At 35.9% G+C, this 20,823-nt stretch overlaps 1 protein-coding gene across 4 annotated transcripts in view; it reads right to left on the bottom strand.

The window, feature by feature from the left end:
* The window catches only part of ASCC3 (activating signal cointegrator 1 complex subunit 3), a 330,464-nt gene that overhangs the window by 189,428 nt on the left and 120,213 nt on the right, over positions 1–20,823 (bottom strand). For all 4 annotated transcript variants that reach the window (XR_009054214.1, XR_009054215.1, XM_057737877.1 and 1 more), the window contains one exon: positions 5,289–5,453. Coding sequence is in view for 2 of the 4 variants with exons in the window: in XM_057737877.1 (XP_057593860.1) it covers positions 5,289–5,453 (165 nt within the window). In the remaining 2 variants the exon portion in view is untranslated. The remainder of the gene's footprint in view (positions 1–5,288; positions 5,454–20,823) is intronic.

Here is a 20,823-nt window from a genome sequence, read left to right as displayed (position 1 = left end):
CCTTATACTTTTTTCTTTTCTAAATTTCTCTCATTCATGACAAGTATGTTGTGAATTTAGTCCCTAATAACACATGCAGTTTCAGAACCTGAACAGAACCTACACTGCATTAGTGGAGCTGCTGTGTCTGTTACAAGTGCTGAAGTGCCACATAAAGCACCGCCATCTACTGGGAATGTCTGGTAATCACAAGGAACAAGTGAAAACAGGAACTCTGTTTTTTATAAAAATATTTATGAGCACTGCACTAATGCACCCGAAATGTGAGAAGAATCAGATAAATCATTCTGTAAAGGAGATTAAAATCTAGTGAGGGACGCAGATAAAGATAGAATTAACAAGTTGCATAATTATAAGGAAGACTGTGGTAAGTGCTAAAAATGTGCAAGGAAAGGGAATACAGAGGGAACACAGAAAAGGTGTAATTCATTCTGAGTGGTGAACTAGGAAATACTTCATGGAAGTGATATTTGGCAGATTCAAAAGAACAGGAGGTTTCCAACAGACGTGTGCAGTGACAATATATAATTTTGCATTTAGAACCCTTAATCTCATAACTAACAATATACTCTGACAACTAAGATTAGTTTCATCTCTGAAAGAGGGCCAATGGCACTGGAAAAAAAGCAGGGAAGGAACAAATGGTTTTGTGTAGTTGGAACCTACAGTAGCTAAGGAATACGATGGGGAAGTTAAAATTAGACAAATAGAGCAGAGTTTCAATAGTCTTTTATGTCCAGCTAAAGTAAATACACATTTTTCTTAAGATAACAAACAGTAAGTCATCAAAGGTTTATGAGCACAGTAGTGATAAACTATACAATTGGAATTTGGCTATATTATGAAGATGCCAATGTGTAGGATGAATTAACAGACATACTATATATGTAATTTATATACTATATATCTATATTACATACAATGTTATATATTTCTATATCATATGTTAAAATATATTTATAATTATACGACATATATAATAAACATACAATATATTTTTATATATTTTACTTCACATAGTTTATAAACTATATAGAAAATTATATTATACATTCATAATTTACAAAATATTTATAAATTTAAAACGAATGCTTCAAAGTATATATAGTACATAACGTGTGTGACTGTGTACATATGTACAGAAAGCAGCAGCAGCAGGTGTGCAATCTATTTCCTTCCTCAACTGGGAATGCTCAAGAAAGAAAGATGCGCTGCTCAAATCCCCTTGTAAACATGCTAATGACAGACCTCCTGGCAAATGTACTTATGGTATTTACTTGACCTCTAATGTTCTACAGTTGCACGAAAGCCTTATCTTTGTAATGCTTTTAGCTGATGGACATGGTCTCTCTAGGTGGCTCAATGCAAACAAACAAGGAATGTATGGATTCGTGTGGCCTGGCTCCCTGGAAAACATCACTAAGCTACGTACATATTGAGGTATTAAATCAAAACATTTCATCATCAGGAAGTATCACCTGGGAAAACAGTAGCCTCTGTTAACCACTACTCTCACTTTACCATACATTAATCACATGCACTGATTGCAGTGATGACAGCGGCAGATTTCTCCACACTTCACCTTTGTGTCGCAACTACATGTATTCTTGACATTATTCTTAAGTTGGGTGTTAGCTAAAATCTCTGATTTTTGTGTGTCTACTTTGAATATTTCAACCCTTTGTGTTTTATGTATGTGTGTCTGTGCATGTGTAAAAAGTGAACATGTTGTAAAGAGTCCTCTAATTCCATTCCTATTATGAAACCACTTTCACAGCTTGTTGCATATGCTTCCACATCTATGCACCCTACTCTACCCCAGTCTAAACATCTAAATGTAGGCAAGAACTTTATTTGTTAACTATATCCACAGCACCTAGAACTAAGTAGCTGGCACACAGCAGGTGGTTAATAAATGTTCACTAAATGAATGAATGAGAATATAAATACACTACCTTTTTTTTTTCTTTATACAAATGGGATTGTGCTATATATACAGGACAGCTTGCCTTTTCAATAAAGAATGTTAACATGGATATCTTTTAAGTCCGGTTCACATAGTTCTACCTCATTCTTTCTAAAAACTGCAAAATAGCATTTTATTTTATGAATGTAATAGAATTTATTAAATCACTTCTTCTTTCATTGGACATTTGGGTTGTTACCAACATATTCTGCATTAACAAGAAAGTGTCAGTGAATACTGGTGCTACTATACCTATGTATCTATGCTATTATTTCCATAGGTTAGATTTCTAGAAATAAAAACACAGGTTAGTGAGCATTTTCAAATTACATTCTTTTTTCACTTTTTTCACTTTTCACTGTCTCATGTTGATTTGGATTCCTTTTAAGCATCTTTTCTATGATTTTCAGTATTTTTATTTCTACTGTAAAGTGCTTTTTCCAAATTTTTTTTAAAAACCTATTTCTTACTAGTTAACAATAACCTTTTAATTAATATAAAGGACATTTAAGCTTTATTTTATGTGCTACAAATAATTTCTATTATTCTGGCTTGCATTTAGCTTTTTGGAGGTACCTCACTGGTCAGAAGTTTTTAATATTTACATATGCAAATGTGCGACATGTTTCCTTTATAACTTTTGGAGTTCTGCATTTTGCTTAGAGCTTCTCCACCCCAAAGTTATCTTTAAAATGCTCTCTTATATTTTCTTTACTGCACTGAGTTTCGTTTGGTATAGTTAAATCATTAATTCATCTAGAATCTCAAGGTGGATTTACCAGATGAAAACACATTATTTTAAAACATTTGAAAATGCAATATAAACTTTCTAAAGTTTTGCGCTCCTTTTTATATATTAAATTCCCATACCTAGATCTAAATGAGAGCTATTCGGGATGCAAAATATAAAAGAATTGATATGTAACTGCTTATTGGGGTGAGGGAGTATGTTAAGGAAGAAGGAACATTTGAATGTGACTCCCACACACTCACTCTGGACTTGAGAACCAAGTGGATTGTGATGCTATAAATAAATATACAGGGAAGATGGCAAAGTTTCTGACATGTTTAGCAAGGATGTCTATGAGATATCAAAGTAGAAACATATAACTCTGTTTGAAGAGGACTAGAAGTCAGCGGGGAGATTTGCACTACACGCAGAGATTGAGGTCACACAGGCATGGAAGTGTTATTTTCCCAGGGTAAATGTTTAGAATAAACAAAAGCAGATGACAAGTGACCAGGGTCCTCTGTTGGAAGAGGTCATTAAGAGGATGTGACCGCCGATTAATCCACAAGCTGGACCTTGGCAATCAGAGGATCCTCACCCCCTTTGCTGTCCTTCGAATGTGAATTTCACCTGCCTTTCCTGACCTAGAAGCTTCCCTGAGGACGCAGCCTTGAGATAGCAATGTGGTGTTGAGACCACCTGGACAGTATATGTGACTGAACTCAGTCAAGGCCTCGATATACAATTAAGGCAGATGTAGAGGTAGACTCATCTTGCAGCTGCCCAAGTCAAGCCTCAAAAGTAAGTTCCCTTGCTTATTAAAACTGTCACCTACCAATCTGGAGTGGTCTGCCTCCTTCTTCAGTCTCTCCTAGCCCTCTGTGTACAGGGCCAGTTTGCAAACCATCTTGGAGAATGTAAACATTTCAAGGGTGAGAAAAGGAGACAGGAAGGGAGCCTGAGAAACAGCAGCTAAGCAGGTGACAAAAAATCAAGTGAAGAAAATCAAGGAAGGGTGGCATCATGGAGTCCAAGAGAAAAGAGTTTCAAGACTGAAGAAATACTAAGTTATATCCTGGTTAAAAAAAAAAAAAAACTTTTTATGACCTATGTTGGAGCAATAACCAGACGGCAATGGTTTGGAAGTCAGAAGGGAAACTGAATATAGATTAATATTTCCAGAAGCTGAGTGGTAAATACAGCTTTATTAAGCAGAAGTTATTGGAGAGGGATAGTCTGAGGGAGGTGTTTTGGTAAAGATGGGTGGGACTTTGTGATTCTTTAAAGCTGAAGGCACAGCGCCCACAGAGAGGGAGAAGCTAAAGACCCAGGAAGAAAAAAAAGGATAACTTAACAGAGTGAAAGAAAAGGGGTCCAAGGCAAGGGGAGAAGGGGCCTCTAACTGAAGGATGAGGGATGGAAATGAGGATGGGTTTGGGGAGGGGTTTGAGGCTTTTGCTGGGTGGGTGAGGAAGTTTTTTCCGGATGCAAACTGAGAGAACTCGAGCATGAAGGCCTGCATTTCCACTCAGTAAAAGGTACTGTCTTCTAAGAATGAGGCATGACAGGGTGGGGAAGAAGGAGGGAGGAGTCTGGTGAAGCTTGGAAAAAAGAAGGCAAGCTGCTTAGAAGTTAATCCCGATGATCCAGGTGAATCAGGGTCTATGAATGTATAGTGACCTGGGTCTCCACCCCTGTGTAATCTCAGCTGGGGTTTAGCAGTCTGGCTGGAGGCAAAGACACTGCTCAATTGATTCATGACTGGAATTCTGCCAGGTAGTCAGGGGATAAATAAGTGAAGGTTATTGACAAAAGAAAAACTGGTCATGGAGTCTTGGCTATTTCAGAATGAAAATAAAGCCAGGAGAATATGGATCAGAGACAATAATAGATGGGAAACCAAGGAATTAGAGTTCTTGATTATCTTTAAAAAAAACTAGTGTTCATCTACTTTCTACACGTGGACAATCTACCAACAAACGTCATTTTAATACTCATGGGCATTCTAAGATATCTTTTCACTTAATGAAAAGACAGGCTGACAGAAAACAATCACACATCACTGGTGAATTTACCAATTTTGATTTGGACAATTTATGAATAGCCACAAAGGTCTAAAACTAGAGTCATCACGTACATGTCCCTTTTTAAAAATAACGATTAAGATTATGCACATCAGGTGATCACATTTCATTTTATCTAATATAGTAAGGAAAATATAAATCATTTTCAGATTTTTTGGGGGGGGCCGGGGAGAGGTTAGGCATGGAGAGAAATGGATGAATCACTAATATACTCCTATGTGCTACCATATTTTAATACCGCCTAGCCAATATTAGATTTAGCTTTAAAACATAGGTTTAGATTGTAAGTTTTCCTACATTTATTTTGGTTAAAGAGACTTTAATAAAATAAGGTTTGGAAGGAAGAAAGATGGGGTAATTTTAACATAAAAATGAAACAGCTAAAGGTTTCTCCACACTAAAATTGTCTTTAGCCCCATGAACAATACATACCAGTATTTCTTTGAATGCTGCATTAAAATTTAAAAACTTATCCCTCAAAACAAGCTTACAAATAACTTCCTTTTACCTGCCGTAAAGTACGTGCCACGATGCTTTCTAATACTGGTCCTCTATCTTCATGCAGTAAATGAACTTCATCAAGAATAAGGAGCTTTACAATTTGGGAGAGAGCAACATCCCCAACACTCTTTCTTGTCACGACATCCCATTTTTCTGGTGTGGTCACAAGCATCTATAAGACAAGAAAAGAAATTAAAAAGGAGGGAAGGTCATATATTATTTAAATTTCCACTATGTCATTCAAAAAGAAATATGATTGACCACCTATATATAGATCAAATAAAAAGTGTTAAAAATATCCTGGAATGATATCTTTTTAAAAAAAAAAAAATTTATTTATTTATTTTGGCTGCACCAGGTCTTAGTTGCAGCACACAGGATCTTCGTTGCGGCATGAATGCGGGATCTAGTACCCTGACCAGGGATCAAATCCAGGCCCCCTGCATTGGGAGTGTGGAGTCTTACCCACGGGACCACCAGGGAAGTCCCACCAGAATGATATCTGATTCACTGTAGACCACAGTCACTTCTCTTTAAGTTCTGATATTAAGCAGTTATTTAAAACTCAGTGAAGGTAGTTTGTCAGTAAATTGTAGTGTGAAGTGTACAAAAGACACAAGCATATTTAAAATGTGTCTTACAATGTAAGAAAATAAATGACACTATCTTTTAAACAAGTATGTACTGATAATGGCTTTTATTTGCAAAAAGGACAAAAATAACTGAATAAAGCAATAAAAGGAAATGAAAAGGAAACCAAGAATCTATTCTAGGAATGGTCACCTGTTTACACTTTTCCAAAACTGGAGAAAACTTTACTAATGATACACAGTTTTTAAAAGCTACCCTTTAATATCAATAAGTATATGCAGTATTTTACAATAAAAAACAATACATATACTACAGCATAACTGGCACAGAATAGCAACACAAGCAATGAGTCACCGGAGGTTCAGGGTACTCAGAGCAGAAGGTAAGTCCAGGGTACTTACATCAAGTTCTTAGAAGAGACCATTTGACATGAGCCATGATTATAAATCTATTTGCTTTCTACATATCGAATTGTGTCCTCTAAAAGCATACCATGGCAGAGAAAAAGATAAGTTTAATAAAACTTCTACTACAGTAATATTGAGCTAGGAAATAAGCTCTTACATGGATAATTCAAAGAATACATGAGGTAACAAATCAAAACAAAGCCTTTCTTACCCAGTATATCAGATTATAGAGACCGACGACAATCAAAACTCAACTATGCTCCGAAGAGCAAAGAGGTAAGATGAGATGGGGGTCAGACAGTTCTCTCAACATTTTTGTTGTGTTACCTCATGTCTGTTTTGAAGTTGCTTATGGGAACGATGATAATCTTATTTTTTTAGATTGCAAATGATGTATAATTCTTAACAAATGCATAATCCAAGTTGTCAATATAACTGGTTGCATCATTAGACATGTCACTGCTACCATTCTGAAATGAACTATATCAACCCCAAAATTTAGCAGTTGTACTTTGACATAACATTAATTGGCAAACTATAATGAAATAGATTAAGGCATTCATATCTAAGGTGTGAAATACTACAAATCCAAAGCTACTTAGTTAATTTGCTAAAGCTACATGACACTGCTGAGATCATATCAAATTTTACATTAAAAAAATATGCTATTTGAATTAAGATAAACAGATGTATAATGAATTTTAAGATCTAAAATGGGTTGAAACATTCACTATGCATTAATTAACATCTCTTTTATATTCCGATAATTTAAACAGAACTTCTACTTTGAAAAATGACAAATTTAAAATAACCTAAGATATATCGTTATAAATATACCCGGGGATCACTTAGTAAAAACGCTTTCACTGAAAGTCCTAAAAACATGCCCACGTGTTTCTCCTAAACTGTATATTCATGTCACATTAAAATATAAAATAAGTAAACTTATTACTAATAAACATTAAGAAAGCTACCAAGTACACTGCAAAGATAATAATGTAATAATTAAATTGTAAAGTAAAATTTTCAGATATCAGAAAACTATACTACCAAATCTTAAAAATCCATTTTAGCATTTTGTTTTCTATACCTTACTTTCAGCACAGTGAGACGTGGCTTCATTTATATTACCATTTCATTACTCTAATTCCCTGAACGAACATGGCTAGGAAATAAAGTGTCACATTTGCTTAATGAATTGGAACTCATGCAAGACACTTCCATCTGCTCTTGTATTAGGGCATGGGTTAACTGTCAATATTTTTACTGTCAACTCAAATTTCTCTCAATGCATGTACTTATTCCCTCAGGAGTGTAAAAATCATTCTTCTAATTACTGTCCCGATTTTAGCCCGAGCAGTGGGAAAATGGCAGACCTGAGACGCTACACAGCGCTATTGTGCCAACAATGTGGTGTATTCAATTTGAAAATGCTCCATCCACTTGACAGCAAAACCAAAGGACCTAAGATTGGCTGGAACCACTTCATCTGGTAATTAACTCAAACATTAACATTATTATCTTTTGCCTTTTAAAACACTGTGACCTAGGGGAAATCACTTTCTCTCTCTTTCCTTTTTGTTCAGCTCTATTGAGTTATTATTGCCAGGTAACATATATAAACTTAAGGTGCGCAATGTGATGATGTGATACACGTATATATTGCAAAATGATTACCACAATGAGGTGAGTTAACACTTCCATCCCCTCACATAATATTACTGTGTGTGTGTGTGTGTGTGTGGTGATAGTATCTAAGGTCTACTCTCCAAACAACTTTCAAGTATACAATACAGGAATGTTAATTACACTCGCTGTGCTGTACATCAGGTCCCCAGAACACATCCATCTTATAGTTGGAAGTTTGTACACTTTGACCAACATTTCTCTATGTCCCCCACCCTTAAGTTCCTGGTAACCACCATGCTACTGTCCATTTCTTTGAGTTTGGCTTTTTCTTTTTTTTGTCTTTCTCTGTCTGACTTATTTAGCATAATGACCTCGAGGTCCATCCACGTGGAAAAGGCTGAATTTCCACCTTTTTATGGCTGAATAATATTCCATTCTACGTATATACCACATTTTCTTTACCCATTCATTTCTTGGTGAACACTGAGGCTTTTTCCATGTCTTAGCTATCGTGAATAGTGCTGCAAAGAACATGGCAGAGCAAATATCTCTTCAAGATAGTGACTTCACTTCCTTCTGATATATACCGAGGTACAATTGCTGGATTATATTTTTAACTTTTTGGGAAACCTTCAAACTGTTTTCCACAGGGGCTGCACCAATTTACATTCCCACCAATAGGGCACAAGGGTTCCCTTTTCTCCACATCCTTGCCAATGTGTGTCATCTCGTCTTTTTTTTTGGCACACGGGCTTAGCTGCTCCGCGGCATGTGGGATCTTCCTGGAGCTGGGATCGAACCCGTGACCTCTGCATTGGCAGGCAGATTCTTAACCACTGCGCCACCTAGGAAGCCCTCATCTTGTCTTTTTGAGAAATCATTCTAATGCTGTAAGGTGATACCTCATTATGGTTATGACTTGCAATTCCCTGATGATTAGTGATGTTGAGCACCTTTCCATTCCTTGGTGGCCATTTGTATGTCTTCTTCAGAGAAATGTCTATTCGAGTCCGTCCATTTTTTAGTTTTAGTTTTTTTTTGCTATTGAGTTGTATGGATATTAACCCCTTATCAGATAGATGGTTTGCAAATATTTTCTCCCCTTCTATAGGCTGCCTTTTTATTTTGCTGTTTCTTTTGCTGTGCAGAAGCTTGTTTTTGCTTTTGTTGCATGTGCTTTTGGTGTCATATCCAAAAATCATTCCCAAGGCCAATGTCAAGGAGCTTTTTCTCCATGTTTTTTTCAAGTAGTTTTATAGTTTCAGGTCTTAAATTTAAGTCTTGAATCCACTTCGAGTTCATTTTTTGTAAGCAGTATAAAATAGGTGGCCATTTTCATTCTTTTGCATATGGTTATCCACTTTTTCCCATACCACGTATCAAAGAGACTCTCCTTTACCAATTGAGTGCTTTGGGCTCAACTGTCAAATATTAGCTGATGGTGTACGTGTGGGTTAATTTCTGGGCTCTCTATTCTGTTCCACTGGTCTGTGCATCTGTTTTTATGCCAGTACCATACTTTTTTTTTTTTAATTAGTTTATTTATTTTTATTGGATGTGTTGGTCTCTGTTGCTGCATGTGGGCTTTCTCTAGTTGCGGCAAGTGGGGGCTACTCTTCATTGTGGTGTGCAGGCTTGTCATTATGGTGTCTTCTCTTGTTGTGTAGCACGGGCTCTAGGTGCACAGGCTTCAGTAGCAGTGGAACTTGGGCTCGGTAGTTGTGGCGCACGGGCTTAGTTGCTTCCCAGCATGTGGGATCTTCCTGTCCTAGGGATCGAACCCATGTCTCCTGCATTGGCAGGCTGATTCTTAACCACTGTGCCACTAGGGAAATCCCTACTTTTTGATTACTACAGTTTTATAATATAGTTTAAAATTAGGAAGTGTGATGTCTTCAGTTTTGTTCATTCTCAGAATTGCTTTGGCTATTTGAGATCTTTTGTGGTTCCAATTCTAAAAACAATTTTAGAATTGTTTTTTCTGTTTCTGTGAAAAAATGATAATGGAATTTTGATAGGGTTGCATTGAATCCATAGATGGTTTGGATATTATGGACATTTTCATAATATTAACTCTTTCAATTCATGAACATGAGCTATCTTTCCATTTATTTGTGTCTTTTTCAATTTCTTTCCTCAGCATCTTATAGTTCTTGGTGTATAGACCTTTTACTTCTTTGGTTAAATTTATTCCTAAGTATTTCATTGTTTTTGATGCTATTGTATATGGGATTATTTTATTTCTTTTTCAGATAGTTCATTGTTAGTGTATAGCAATGCAACTGACTTCGGCATGTTGATTTTGTATCCTGCAACTTTACTGAATTTGTTTATTGGTTGTAAAAGTTTTTTGCTGGAGTCTTTAGGGTTTCCTACATATAAGATCATATCACCTGCAGAGACCTTACTACTTCCTCCTTCCTGATTTAGAACACCTTTATTTCTTTTTCTTGCTTAATTACTCTGGCTAGGACTTCAGTACCATGTTGAACAGGAGTAGTGAGAGTGGGCACCCTTGTCTTGTTCCTGATCTTAGCGGGAAAGCTTTCAACTTTTCACTGTTGAGTTTGATGTTAGTTGTAGGTTTGTCATATATGGCCTTCATTATGCTGAAGAACGTTCCTTCTATACCCAAATTATTGAGAGCTTCTATGATGAAAGGATGTTGAACACTGCCAAGTGATTTTTTTGCACCTATTAAGAGGATCATGTAATTTTTATCTTTCACTCTATCAGTGTATTAGTGATGTATTAGTCTTTTCAGTTTTTCTGTTTCCTTATCATTAAGTCTTGGTAGGTTGTATGTTTCTAAAAATTTATCCATTTCCTCTAGGTTATCCAATTTGTTGGTATATAATTATTCACAGTAATCTCTTATGACCCTTTACATTTTTTGTAATACTTCTTCTTTCGTTTCCAATTTTATTTCAATCTTCTCTCTCTTTTCCTTAGTTAGTCTAGCTAAGATTTTGTTAATACTTTTCATCTTTAAAAAAAACCACCTCAGTTTCATTGATCTTTTCTACTGTTTTCTGGTTTCTATTTCATTTTTTTCTGCTCTGATCTTTGTTATTTCTGTCCTGCTAATTTTGGGCTTAATTTGTTCTCTTTTTCTAGTTCTTTGAGCTGTAGAGTCAGGTTATTTGTGAATTTTCTTTTTTCTTAATGTAGACATTTATAACTATAAACTTACACCTTAAAACTGCTTTTGTTACATCCCATAAGCACTTAAATACTATTAGTAAAAACTTTTTTTACATCTGTATACAGTAAATTTATGTTTAGTTTTATCTGAATTTTTTATAATTATGTGCATAATCCACTAATTGGGCATTACAGCAACCTTTTATCAAAAGACACCAGAGAGGTGGTGTTTCACAGAAGGAAGAATGTCATGTTTGAATCCAAGGTTTAACAGACTTGCCCCAAATGGAATTCTTTGAATTTCAAGGTAAGAATTACTAAAGAGATTACAAAGCCTCTTGGCAACATACCTGCAAGAGGAATATGTTCAAGTGTGCATTTTACCTTTTTTTCCCATATAATTACTAGATTAAACTAGTAGAGTGGGAGAGGGAGAGAGCAAGAAATACTACTACACAACTATCAGAAAGTTTAAAATGAAAGACACAAAATACTATGTGTTTAGAGAGGATGTAGAGCATCTAGAACTCTCATGAAATAATGGTGGAAATACAAACCCACACAACCATTTTGAAAAGCTGCTTGGTATTACCTACTAAAGTTGAACATATGCAAGCCTTGTGACCCAGTAATTCCACTCCTAGTATATTCTGTACTGAAAAGAAATGCAACCCCCCCCCAAAAATAATAATAAATAAATAAATAAATAAATAAATAAATAAATAAATAAATAAAAGAAAAAAAAAAGAAATGCACACCTATTTGCACCTAAAGATGTATATTAGAATTTTCATAGCTGTACTATTTATAATACTTCAAAACTGGAAGTAAGCCAAATTTCCATCAACAATAATATGGATAAATAACTTGTAACATAGTTATACGATGAAACAATTATACAACAACGAAAATGAGTAAACTACTGCTATATGCGAGAACATGGTAAAAACCTGAAAATCTTGTTAATAAGAGAATCTAGTTACATAGTATATAATTTCATGTATATAAAGTTTGAAAACAGGTGAAACTAACGTAAGGTGTTAGAAGCTAGGATGGGGTCACCTCTGGGAAGGAAGACGGACACAGCAAATGGGAGAGGAATGAGGAGAGATTCCGAGGTGCGGTAATATTTTTATTTTGAACAGGATCGTGCTTACATCAGTGTATTCACTTTAGAAAAATTTTATCAGGCTGTTCACTTACAATCTCTGTACTATTCTGAGTGTGTATTTTACTCAGTAACAGTAAGCTGTGCACATACATGCGATTATAATTACATATAACTTATAATTAAAAACAAAAGTTAAATGGCAAGAAAGGATACCTGAATTGGACAGGTAAAAGGTGAATAAGAGTTTGACAAAGAAAGAAGGAAGAATATTCCAGTCTCTGAAATAAAAATAAGTGAAATTTGTTGTTTGTGCTCCTAATATGCATTGGTCACACATCATCTCGTGTGTGATCTCTCTATGCATACTTGCAAGCATCTTGAGGAAGGTACCAAATATGAAATTTTTACATGTAAGTCCAAGTTCTCCAACCTACTGATTGGATTTCTTTTTTTTTTTTTAAATACAGATGATAACTTCTAAATTTAGGCCAATTTCCTTCCCATTTATCAATCTTCTCAACCAGAGACCTCTATAAAGCTCCAAAAGCAAAAAGATAAGAAAGTTCAGCATATTTATGGAAAGTCTTTGAACCAAGAAGAGGAATTAGACACCTAATTTAGAATTCATAATGCCCATATTTCCTTACTATTATTGTTGTTGCTGTCTGTTTAAAAACAAAATCTATTCTTGTCTTTCTATACTCATATTTTTCATACGTAGGCCAGTCTATAAAACCTTCTAATTCCAATAAATTAACTCATTATACAGAAAACACGGTCTTGAAATTATATTACTAACAGCAGTACATATCCAGCCTAAGACACAGAGAATGTCTGTGATGTCTAAAAGTAGTCTGTTTTATGTTTAACAAATACTGTTATATCTATGCGAAGTTATACAAGTCACATTGATATCCTACTGAATTTTAAACATTTTTTTTTAAACATTTGACTGTTGGAGCAGTATCATTACTTGAGGCAGATGGCTATAAATTAAAAATAGATTTAAAATGTTAAAGGGATACAAGAAATTAAAACAATGAAAGTATACTTTCTTACCTTTATAATATTTAAAATTGATTTCAAAATTTTTGGTATTTAGATTATAGAAAAATTTTTTAAATTGTTTAAACTCATTATATAAATGACTTTTTTAAAAAACCAGAATGGTAAACAGTTTGGAGGGTCCTTAAAAAACTAAAACTAGAACTACCATATGATCCAGTAATCCCACTCCTGGGCATATACCCACAGAAAAACATAATCCAAAAAGAAACATGTACCATAATGTTCACTGCAGCACTATTTACAATAGCCAGGACATGAAAGCAACCTAAATACCCATCAACAGATGAATGGATAAAGAAGATGTGGCACATATATACAATGGAATATTACTCAGCCATAAAAAGGAATCAAATGGAGCTGTATGTAATGAGGTGGATAGACCTAGAGTCTGTCATACAAGAGAAAAACAAATACTGTATGCAACTCATATGTACGGAATCTAAAAAAAAAAAAAATGAACCCAGTGACAGGGCAAGAATAAGGATGCAGATGCAGAGAATGGACTGGAGGACACGGGGTTAGGGGGGCGGGGGGCAAAGGGGAAGCTGGGACGAAGTGAGAGAGCAGCATAGACATATACACCACCACATGTAAAATCGATAGCTAGTGGGAAGTTGCTGTATAACAAAGGGAGATCAACTGGATGATGGGTGATGCCTTAGAGGGCCAGGACAGGGAGAGCGGGAGGGAGTCACGGGAAGGAGGGGATATAGGGATATATGTAAAAATACAGCTGATTCACTTTGGTGTACCTCAAAAGCTGGTACAAGAGTGTAAAGCAATTATATTCCAATAAAGAGCTTAAAAAAAAAGAAAAACAAAACCAGAATGGTAAAATACCAAAATATAGTCATTAAAATCCAAGAGTATATTACTGTATCTCATCAAATCTCAAGTTATTAATTTTAAGCCACACCATCATTTTTATGTGTCACTAAGAAGTTAAAAAAAAAACTACCAAATAAAATTTTTAAATGTCCTACAATTGATGAAATATTGTATATTTAGTTGAAAATGTTAGGGATCTACTAAGCGAAAGAACAATATTCAAGAATGCTTGCTTAATACATTTTCTGTGTTGAAAACACTGCCAAGAATTGTTTCAAATCACATGCTAATGCCATAGATGTAGACCAGACAGCAGTTTGCAGGATTTAGGAAGTCTATCTTCCTTTTCAAAATACATAATCACATACTTACTCAATCGACAAGCTTATAAATTATATTAATGTTTTAATTTAAGGATAAAATCTAAAATGTCACACGGTTTAAATTCCATAAACACACATACAATTACAGTTTTACTAACCTCTGCTATACAAATGTCAGCTCTGATTGATGGCAACAGCCCCCATAATGGAACCTGACAGCTTGCAGATTCTACCTGCCCCTTGGGACACTACAACAAATCAGTTAGTTCCAACTATTTCCTGTTCTACCTTTTTTATGTTCCCTCCTCTCCCACCAATTCACACGCACGAGTGCACACCCACACGTAAAGCACAATGTCTTCTGCAGCATCGAGCTATACATATTTATGTCAAGGACCACCGCTTTCAATTATAAAAGGAAAATATAAAAGTTAAAAGGAAAATCTTCAAGTACAAAAGTATTCTTACGCATGTTCTTGTTGAAAGTACAGATACAGTCCAGCTAAAGCATAAAGAATGTAATTTGAAATGTATCTTGGCATTTTGATTTTAGGGAAAAAAATCTGTATGATACTACTTTTGGTTAAAAGTTCAAAGGTAAACATTTACTAAATAAAGAAAGTATAATTCAGTAAGAAACTCTAACACTTTTGAAGGAACAGAGCATTGAGTGTTGGAGGTAAGGAGGAAAAAACTCCTATAATAAATACATAATTCAAAATTGAACATTTAAGAAAATACTTTCTAGATTACATGTATTTATAACTGGAGTAGAATTAACTTTGTAGTTCTTTTTGTTGATTTAAAACACGTTCCAACAATCTCAGAACATTATATATTGAACTCTAGCCTCATCAACATAAGTGTGTAAAGGATACAATGCTTGGTTACCTTAAAACTTAACTAATTATACATAATAGAGAAAAATACAAAAATTGTTTATATTGCAGTGTGTATAAGCCATAAAGACTTGCTCTCATTATTCTAACTGCTTGTCCATAACATCCCAGGATGTCATTCCATTAAAGTCTCATAGAACAAGGGTCTGATACAACTTACAATGATTCCTATTCTGCTCACTCATAAAAGACAGTTCTTGAATATGACCAATTTGTGGTAGAAACCTGTTCTGTTGTAAATCCTATCGTGTACAATTGGGATATGTCTCACAGAGAACAGGTTCCCTTGGTTTGTTATAAAGTAGTGGGTGTTTTTTTTTTTTTCCAAATCAAACTGGTATATGTGCCCTTTGAAAGTGGGGGAAAAATCCTCTCTCATATGACTTTGAATATTTGATAGTCACCACACCTTCCTACCACAAGTGAAGAGCTCAGTTTGAGGGTCAATTTCTTACATTAAAATATCGTATTGTAACATCAAACCTAAAACCTCAAATGTGGTGAGCTAAAAAAAATAGTATTCTGCAGCTCTCCACAAAAATGATATTATCAAAATAATACCCATTTCATCTCTTCAAACTAATTCTAGACATTCAGTACTAGGAGATTTTACTAATTCAAGAACAATTAATCAGAAGTTTGTTTGGCGTCTACTATGAGAAAGAAGAGATAGGTGAAGGGAGGATTCTAAGATCTTATGAAGAAATTATAGCAGGACACAAGCTGCTGAAAATGACTGCAATTAAGAAAATTAGTTGTTTTTATTGTTCACCTGCTTTCATTATTTGGATCCTTTCTATTTTTTTTTTTTAAGGTAGGACATGTGTACTATTTAATCACAATTTATGGTTATCCAAAGGAGAACTTCTCAGGGAATTCCCTGGCAGTCCAGTGGTTAGGACTCCTAGCCTCCACTACAAGGGGCACGGGTTCAATCCCTGATATGGGAACTAAGATCCCGCAAGCCATGGAGCATGGCAGAAAAAAAAACTACAAAGGAGAACTTCTCAATAAAAGTTTGTGATTAACTCAGCTCAAGGTCTTCAGATATCTGTCTATGGTTAAGAACACAAAGATAAAGGAAAGAAGCTTAGAAGCTTATATACTCCAAGGTGAAAACACAGCAAAGAAGTGAAATGTGGTCTAAATTCTTACTCACATAATGTTATAAAATGCAAAGGTCACCTATGAGGGGGCAGTTAACCTTGTTCGGGCAACTGTCACTGAGTCTGCCCACAACTGCACATATATACATTACACAAATAGCACCAATACGACTACAGCGCAGAACCGAGTGAAATTATACATTTTTCTGCGTTTTTTTCCTCCTTTTCCTTCCATTTCCTACAATTCAACAAATTTACAGCACGGAAAAAGACCAAACAACAATTATTTGTTATTGGTGTTGAAGTGGTTTAACAGAAACTCATATTCAATAAAAACTAGGCTTAGGAAGGTGATAAAAAAGGAGAAAAGCAAATATGCCCAAAGATTTAGTCACTATAATATCTGTGATTAAGCATAAAGCCCAGCTCTCAGCTTTCTTAACACCTAACTGAAAAAGAAACACTGGGAGTTAGGTCAGCAAAGTGGCGGCGCAGGCATTTCTAGCGTTCATCCCCTCCCCTTAGGAACATCAATTTGAAGAACTACCTGCATATAAAGGTGGCTTCGCAAGAGCTACAGATTCCAGGTGAGGGATTACAGCATGTGTGTAAGGCGCAGAAATAAGAAAAGACACAGTGAGGAGGGTAGGAAAGATAGATTCCCATTATCCTCCTCGCTCCTTCTCTAAGCCCAGGCAACCCAGCACAGAGAGAGATAGCTTCCCCATCGGAGAAAGAAAGTAAAGTGAGTGCCCACCTTCACCTCGGCCTCCAGAGCTGGCTGGTCCCAGCATCAGGCCAACCCCCAAGGTCCTAGGTGCCCCCTGCAGGCTCTCGCAAACCCAGGTACCGGGCTTACCCCCAGCACCTACTAGGTCCCACAGCCCAAGGCAAGGCGGCTCCCACAGCCTCAGGCAGCATCCACAGCACCACCAGCAGGCTCCCGTGAACCCGCACCTGGTACCTGAACAGGTGCTCATCATCACTAATCATCAGGCAATGCAAATCAAAGCCACAATGGTCCTTCACCTCTCATCTGTTAGGATGTCTCTTAGCAAAAAGCACACCGATGTGTGCAGTAGGAAAACACTCCCTAAGTAATTCTGACTGCAACTTGAGTTAAGAAGAATTGGCTAAATCTGTCAAATTTCCAGGACCCCAGGACCCCAGGACTCCCATATCCACTCTCTATTCAGTTAAGTAAACTGTTTTTCACTATACTATATAGATTTCTATTAAGCAAATCAGTCACCAAAACGATTTTACCACACTGTCTGCAACGGCTGAAAGCTGAAATTAACAGGGTAGCTTTGCCTGCGTGGGGCATGGCACTACCTTTACTAATTTATCATGGAGGAACAGCTTTGTGCTTTAATTAGTATTTATTTGATTGTTAGTGATGTTCAACATCTTATTTTATGAAACTGCATTTTTTTCTTGTAGTGAGTCTATTCTTGTATTCCATGTTTGGGTTTATATCATCAATTTGCCTAAAGTCATCCTTTAATGGAGATATTAAGTATAGCCAGTGGACCTATTTTGGATGGCAAGTTAGCAAAATCTGTCAAAATTTTAAATGCAAAAATCCTAGGTCCAGCAATCTCACTTCCAAAATTCTATCTGAGAATAAAGATATACAGACAGACAGACAGACATGAATTTCTTTAGAAGGCAGTAATATAGATCTATACACACTGACATTAAGTATAAAAAGGCAAAATATTATGCATTTTATACAAACACATACACATATGTACATAAATATGATCCCATTATTATTAAACTAAAACAAAACCACATATACATATATTTCTCTACATTCTCAGCTCCTGAGCTGAAATGTTTGGGAGGCTTTTTTTAAACCAAAATACCCTAATACTATTTCCTTTTCACGGGCTTCTGCAGCATCTCTGTGCTCCTATTTTCTATGTCAGCATCTATTACACTATATTGCTTGCTTAAATATTTGTCTCCCTCAAAAAACTACAGGCACAGACAAGGCAGGGGCAGTGACTCTCTTGACAGCTATTGTATCTGCAATGTCTTCAAGTGGTCTGCTGCATGGTACATACTCAAGCTCTGTTGATGGATTATATATTTTTGCAGATAGTAATTATTAACTCCACAATATTGGCGGTAACTATTCTTGCCTAATAAGAAAGCAGAACAAACATTTTTACATTTAATAGCAGGATGTATACAACTTATGATCTACCACATATTTAGGTTTAAAGTTATGTTTAAGATACTGTCACATAGTGGAGTTTGTGAATTAGCCAGGGAAACACTCTCCTTCTTAACCTGTTCATGTAAATTTACCAAACTGAAAAATCTAAAAGCTTATACAAGAAAGAGACCCATTTAGTGAGTCCTGGACAAAGAAGGCACTGGCACCTCCACTGCCCACCCTGTGGCCTCAGTGGGGGTGGGGGGTTGGGGGTGGGGGGTAATACTCCAGGTTTCCGGTCTCCAGATGTTAATTCACTTAGGATGAATGTTGTTGAGGAAAGGTGGGATCCTGATGGCTCCTTACGGAGTAAGCCAAGGAAGCTAAGTGGTCTGTATCATCTTTTCAGGAAGAGCAGAATTGTATCTCACACTATCCTTCAAAGAGGAATGAATATAACTTGAACATTCTGCAACCAGGACTTACAGGTTTTTATAATGTTCCTCTCCTGCCTCCCCAGCTCTGCCCCACACAAGCCTGCCCCAGGCCTTTCCCATCAGAACAGGTCAGCTTTTCACTTCCTTATGTCTCACAGGCAATAGCTGAGGACTTCAACCTTAATTTCCTCCAAAGCAAAGAAGATAGTCCTACCATGGACTGAAACCTGTATTTCTATAAGCAAATTTATCAACACTTCTAAATCTAAGTATTCTTATAGCCATGCCTTATTTATCAATACATTATCTCTAACACAGTGTGAATGCTTAATAAAAAGTATCAGTATCTTTCATTCATGCATTTATCAGATACCGTGTCTATATTACTACAAATCTTATAGTTTCCTCCCTAAATTAAAAAAAAAAAAAGTACGTATATATCACAGGGTTATAATGAAAATGAAACAGATTAGCACAATAAAACGTTTAGAATAACACCTGACACAAAACAGGGACCAGTTATGTTTTCTAAGATCATCAGCAGCCTCCTCTTCCTCCTCATCGCGATGCGCCAGGCATGATGCTGTGCTCTGTTCAATGGTGAGGGAGATAAAGGCACACAACCCCTGATCTCACAAGGTACATTGTAGCCCTTACATTGTAGCAGGGGCTGAGTGGCAAGACGCATTAAGCAAAAAGCCATAAAATGCAAAATTTTACTGGGAATAAGCTACTGAGAATAAGTTATGCAGTGTTACAACAAATTATAACAGGAAAATCTGACCTAACCAGAGAAATCAGAAAAGCCTTTATTAAGAAAGTGACATCTGACTTAACATCTAGTGGATGAAAGGGAATTAATCAGGTGAAGGAAAAAAAAGAAGAGTAACAGGCAGAAGCCGTTACAGGCATAGAGCACGTATATGGGAGAAGACATGTATGGGAGAGACGGAAGATATGCAGAGTGTGTAGCTGGAGCAAAGAGGATGAGAAGACTAGAGACTAGTGGAAATAAGACAGGCAGGGGCAGAGTACTCAGCCTTTTGGCCACTTCCAGAAGTTGTATTCTTATCTTATCACTCTTTACAGTAGCCTGGAACGCTTATGAGTGGATTTTTTTTTTTTTTTTTTTTGATTGCTATTCTTTTTCATAGGACAGAGTTATGGGAGTAGGGAGGGAAGGAGTGAAACTGACCAGGTTGCTTTTTTGATTATCTGTGGTGAAAGAACTGGAGGGGGCAGACTGGATGCTGGTACCCCAGTTAGAATGCTACAAAAGTAATCAAGGTGAAAGATGATTGGAGGCTCAGACTAGGAAGATGTCCTAGTAAAGATGGAGAGGACGTGGATAAATGTAAAGAAATATTTAGGAGATCATAATCAACAGGAATTGGTGCTGGATTGATGATATTTACCTTATATTTAAATATAGGCTATATTTAAGCTAAATACAGACAATGGCTTTTTCTAAAAATATATACAATATAATACAAAAACATATGCTGCAGAAAATTCCCCATATGCCAGATATTTTACTTCTCTTTACCAATGTCCTTGTTCAGGACAAGATAATCACAAATGAAACATGAAGAAATACTCAATACAGCTACAAGTTACCCTCTGAGAAAAACTTTCTAGCTTGATTTGATAATATAGTAGAAGAAAATGAAAGTTGGTTAGCTTTTTCATCTTTTCTTCATTAGTTGCCAACACTTTGACTTATGTGTCAAACTCCTTTCTACACAGTCAACCCCAATAGCTGTACCATAAGTTAAGAGCTTAAAAGAAAAGAAAAACAAAACCAAACAAAAACAAGATATAAAGAAATTCTA

Source organism: Hippopotamus amphibius, chromosome 6 (genome assembly GCF_030028045.1).
Source record: "Hippopotamus amphibius kiboko isolate mHipAmp2 chromosome 6, mHipAmp2.hap2, whole genome shotgun sequence".
NCBI lineage: Eukaryota > Metazoa > Chordata > Mammalia > Artiodactyla > Hippopotamidae > Hippopotamus > Hippopotamus amphibius.
This window is presented reverse-complemented; position numbering and strand designations above follow the sequence as displayed.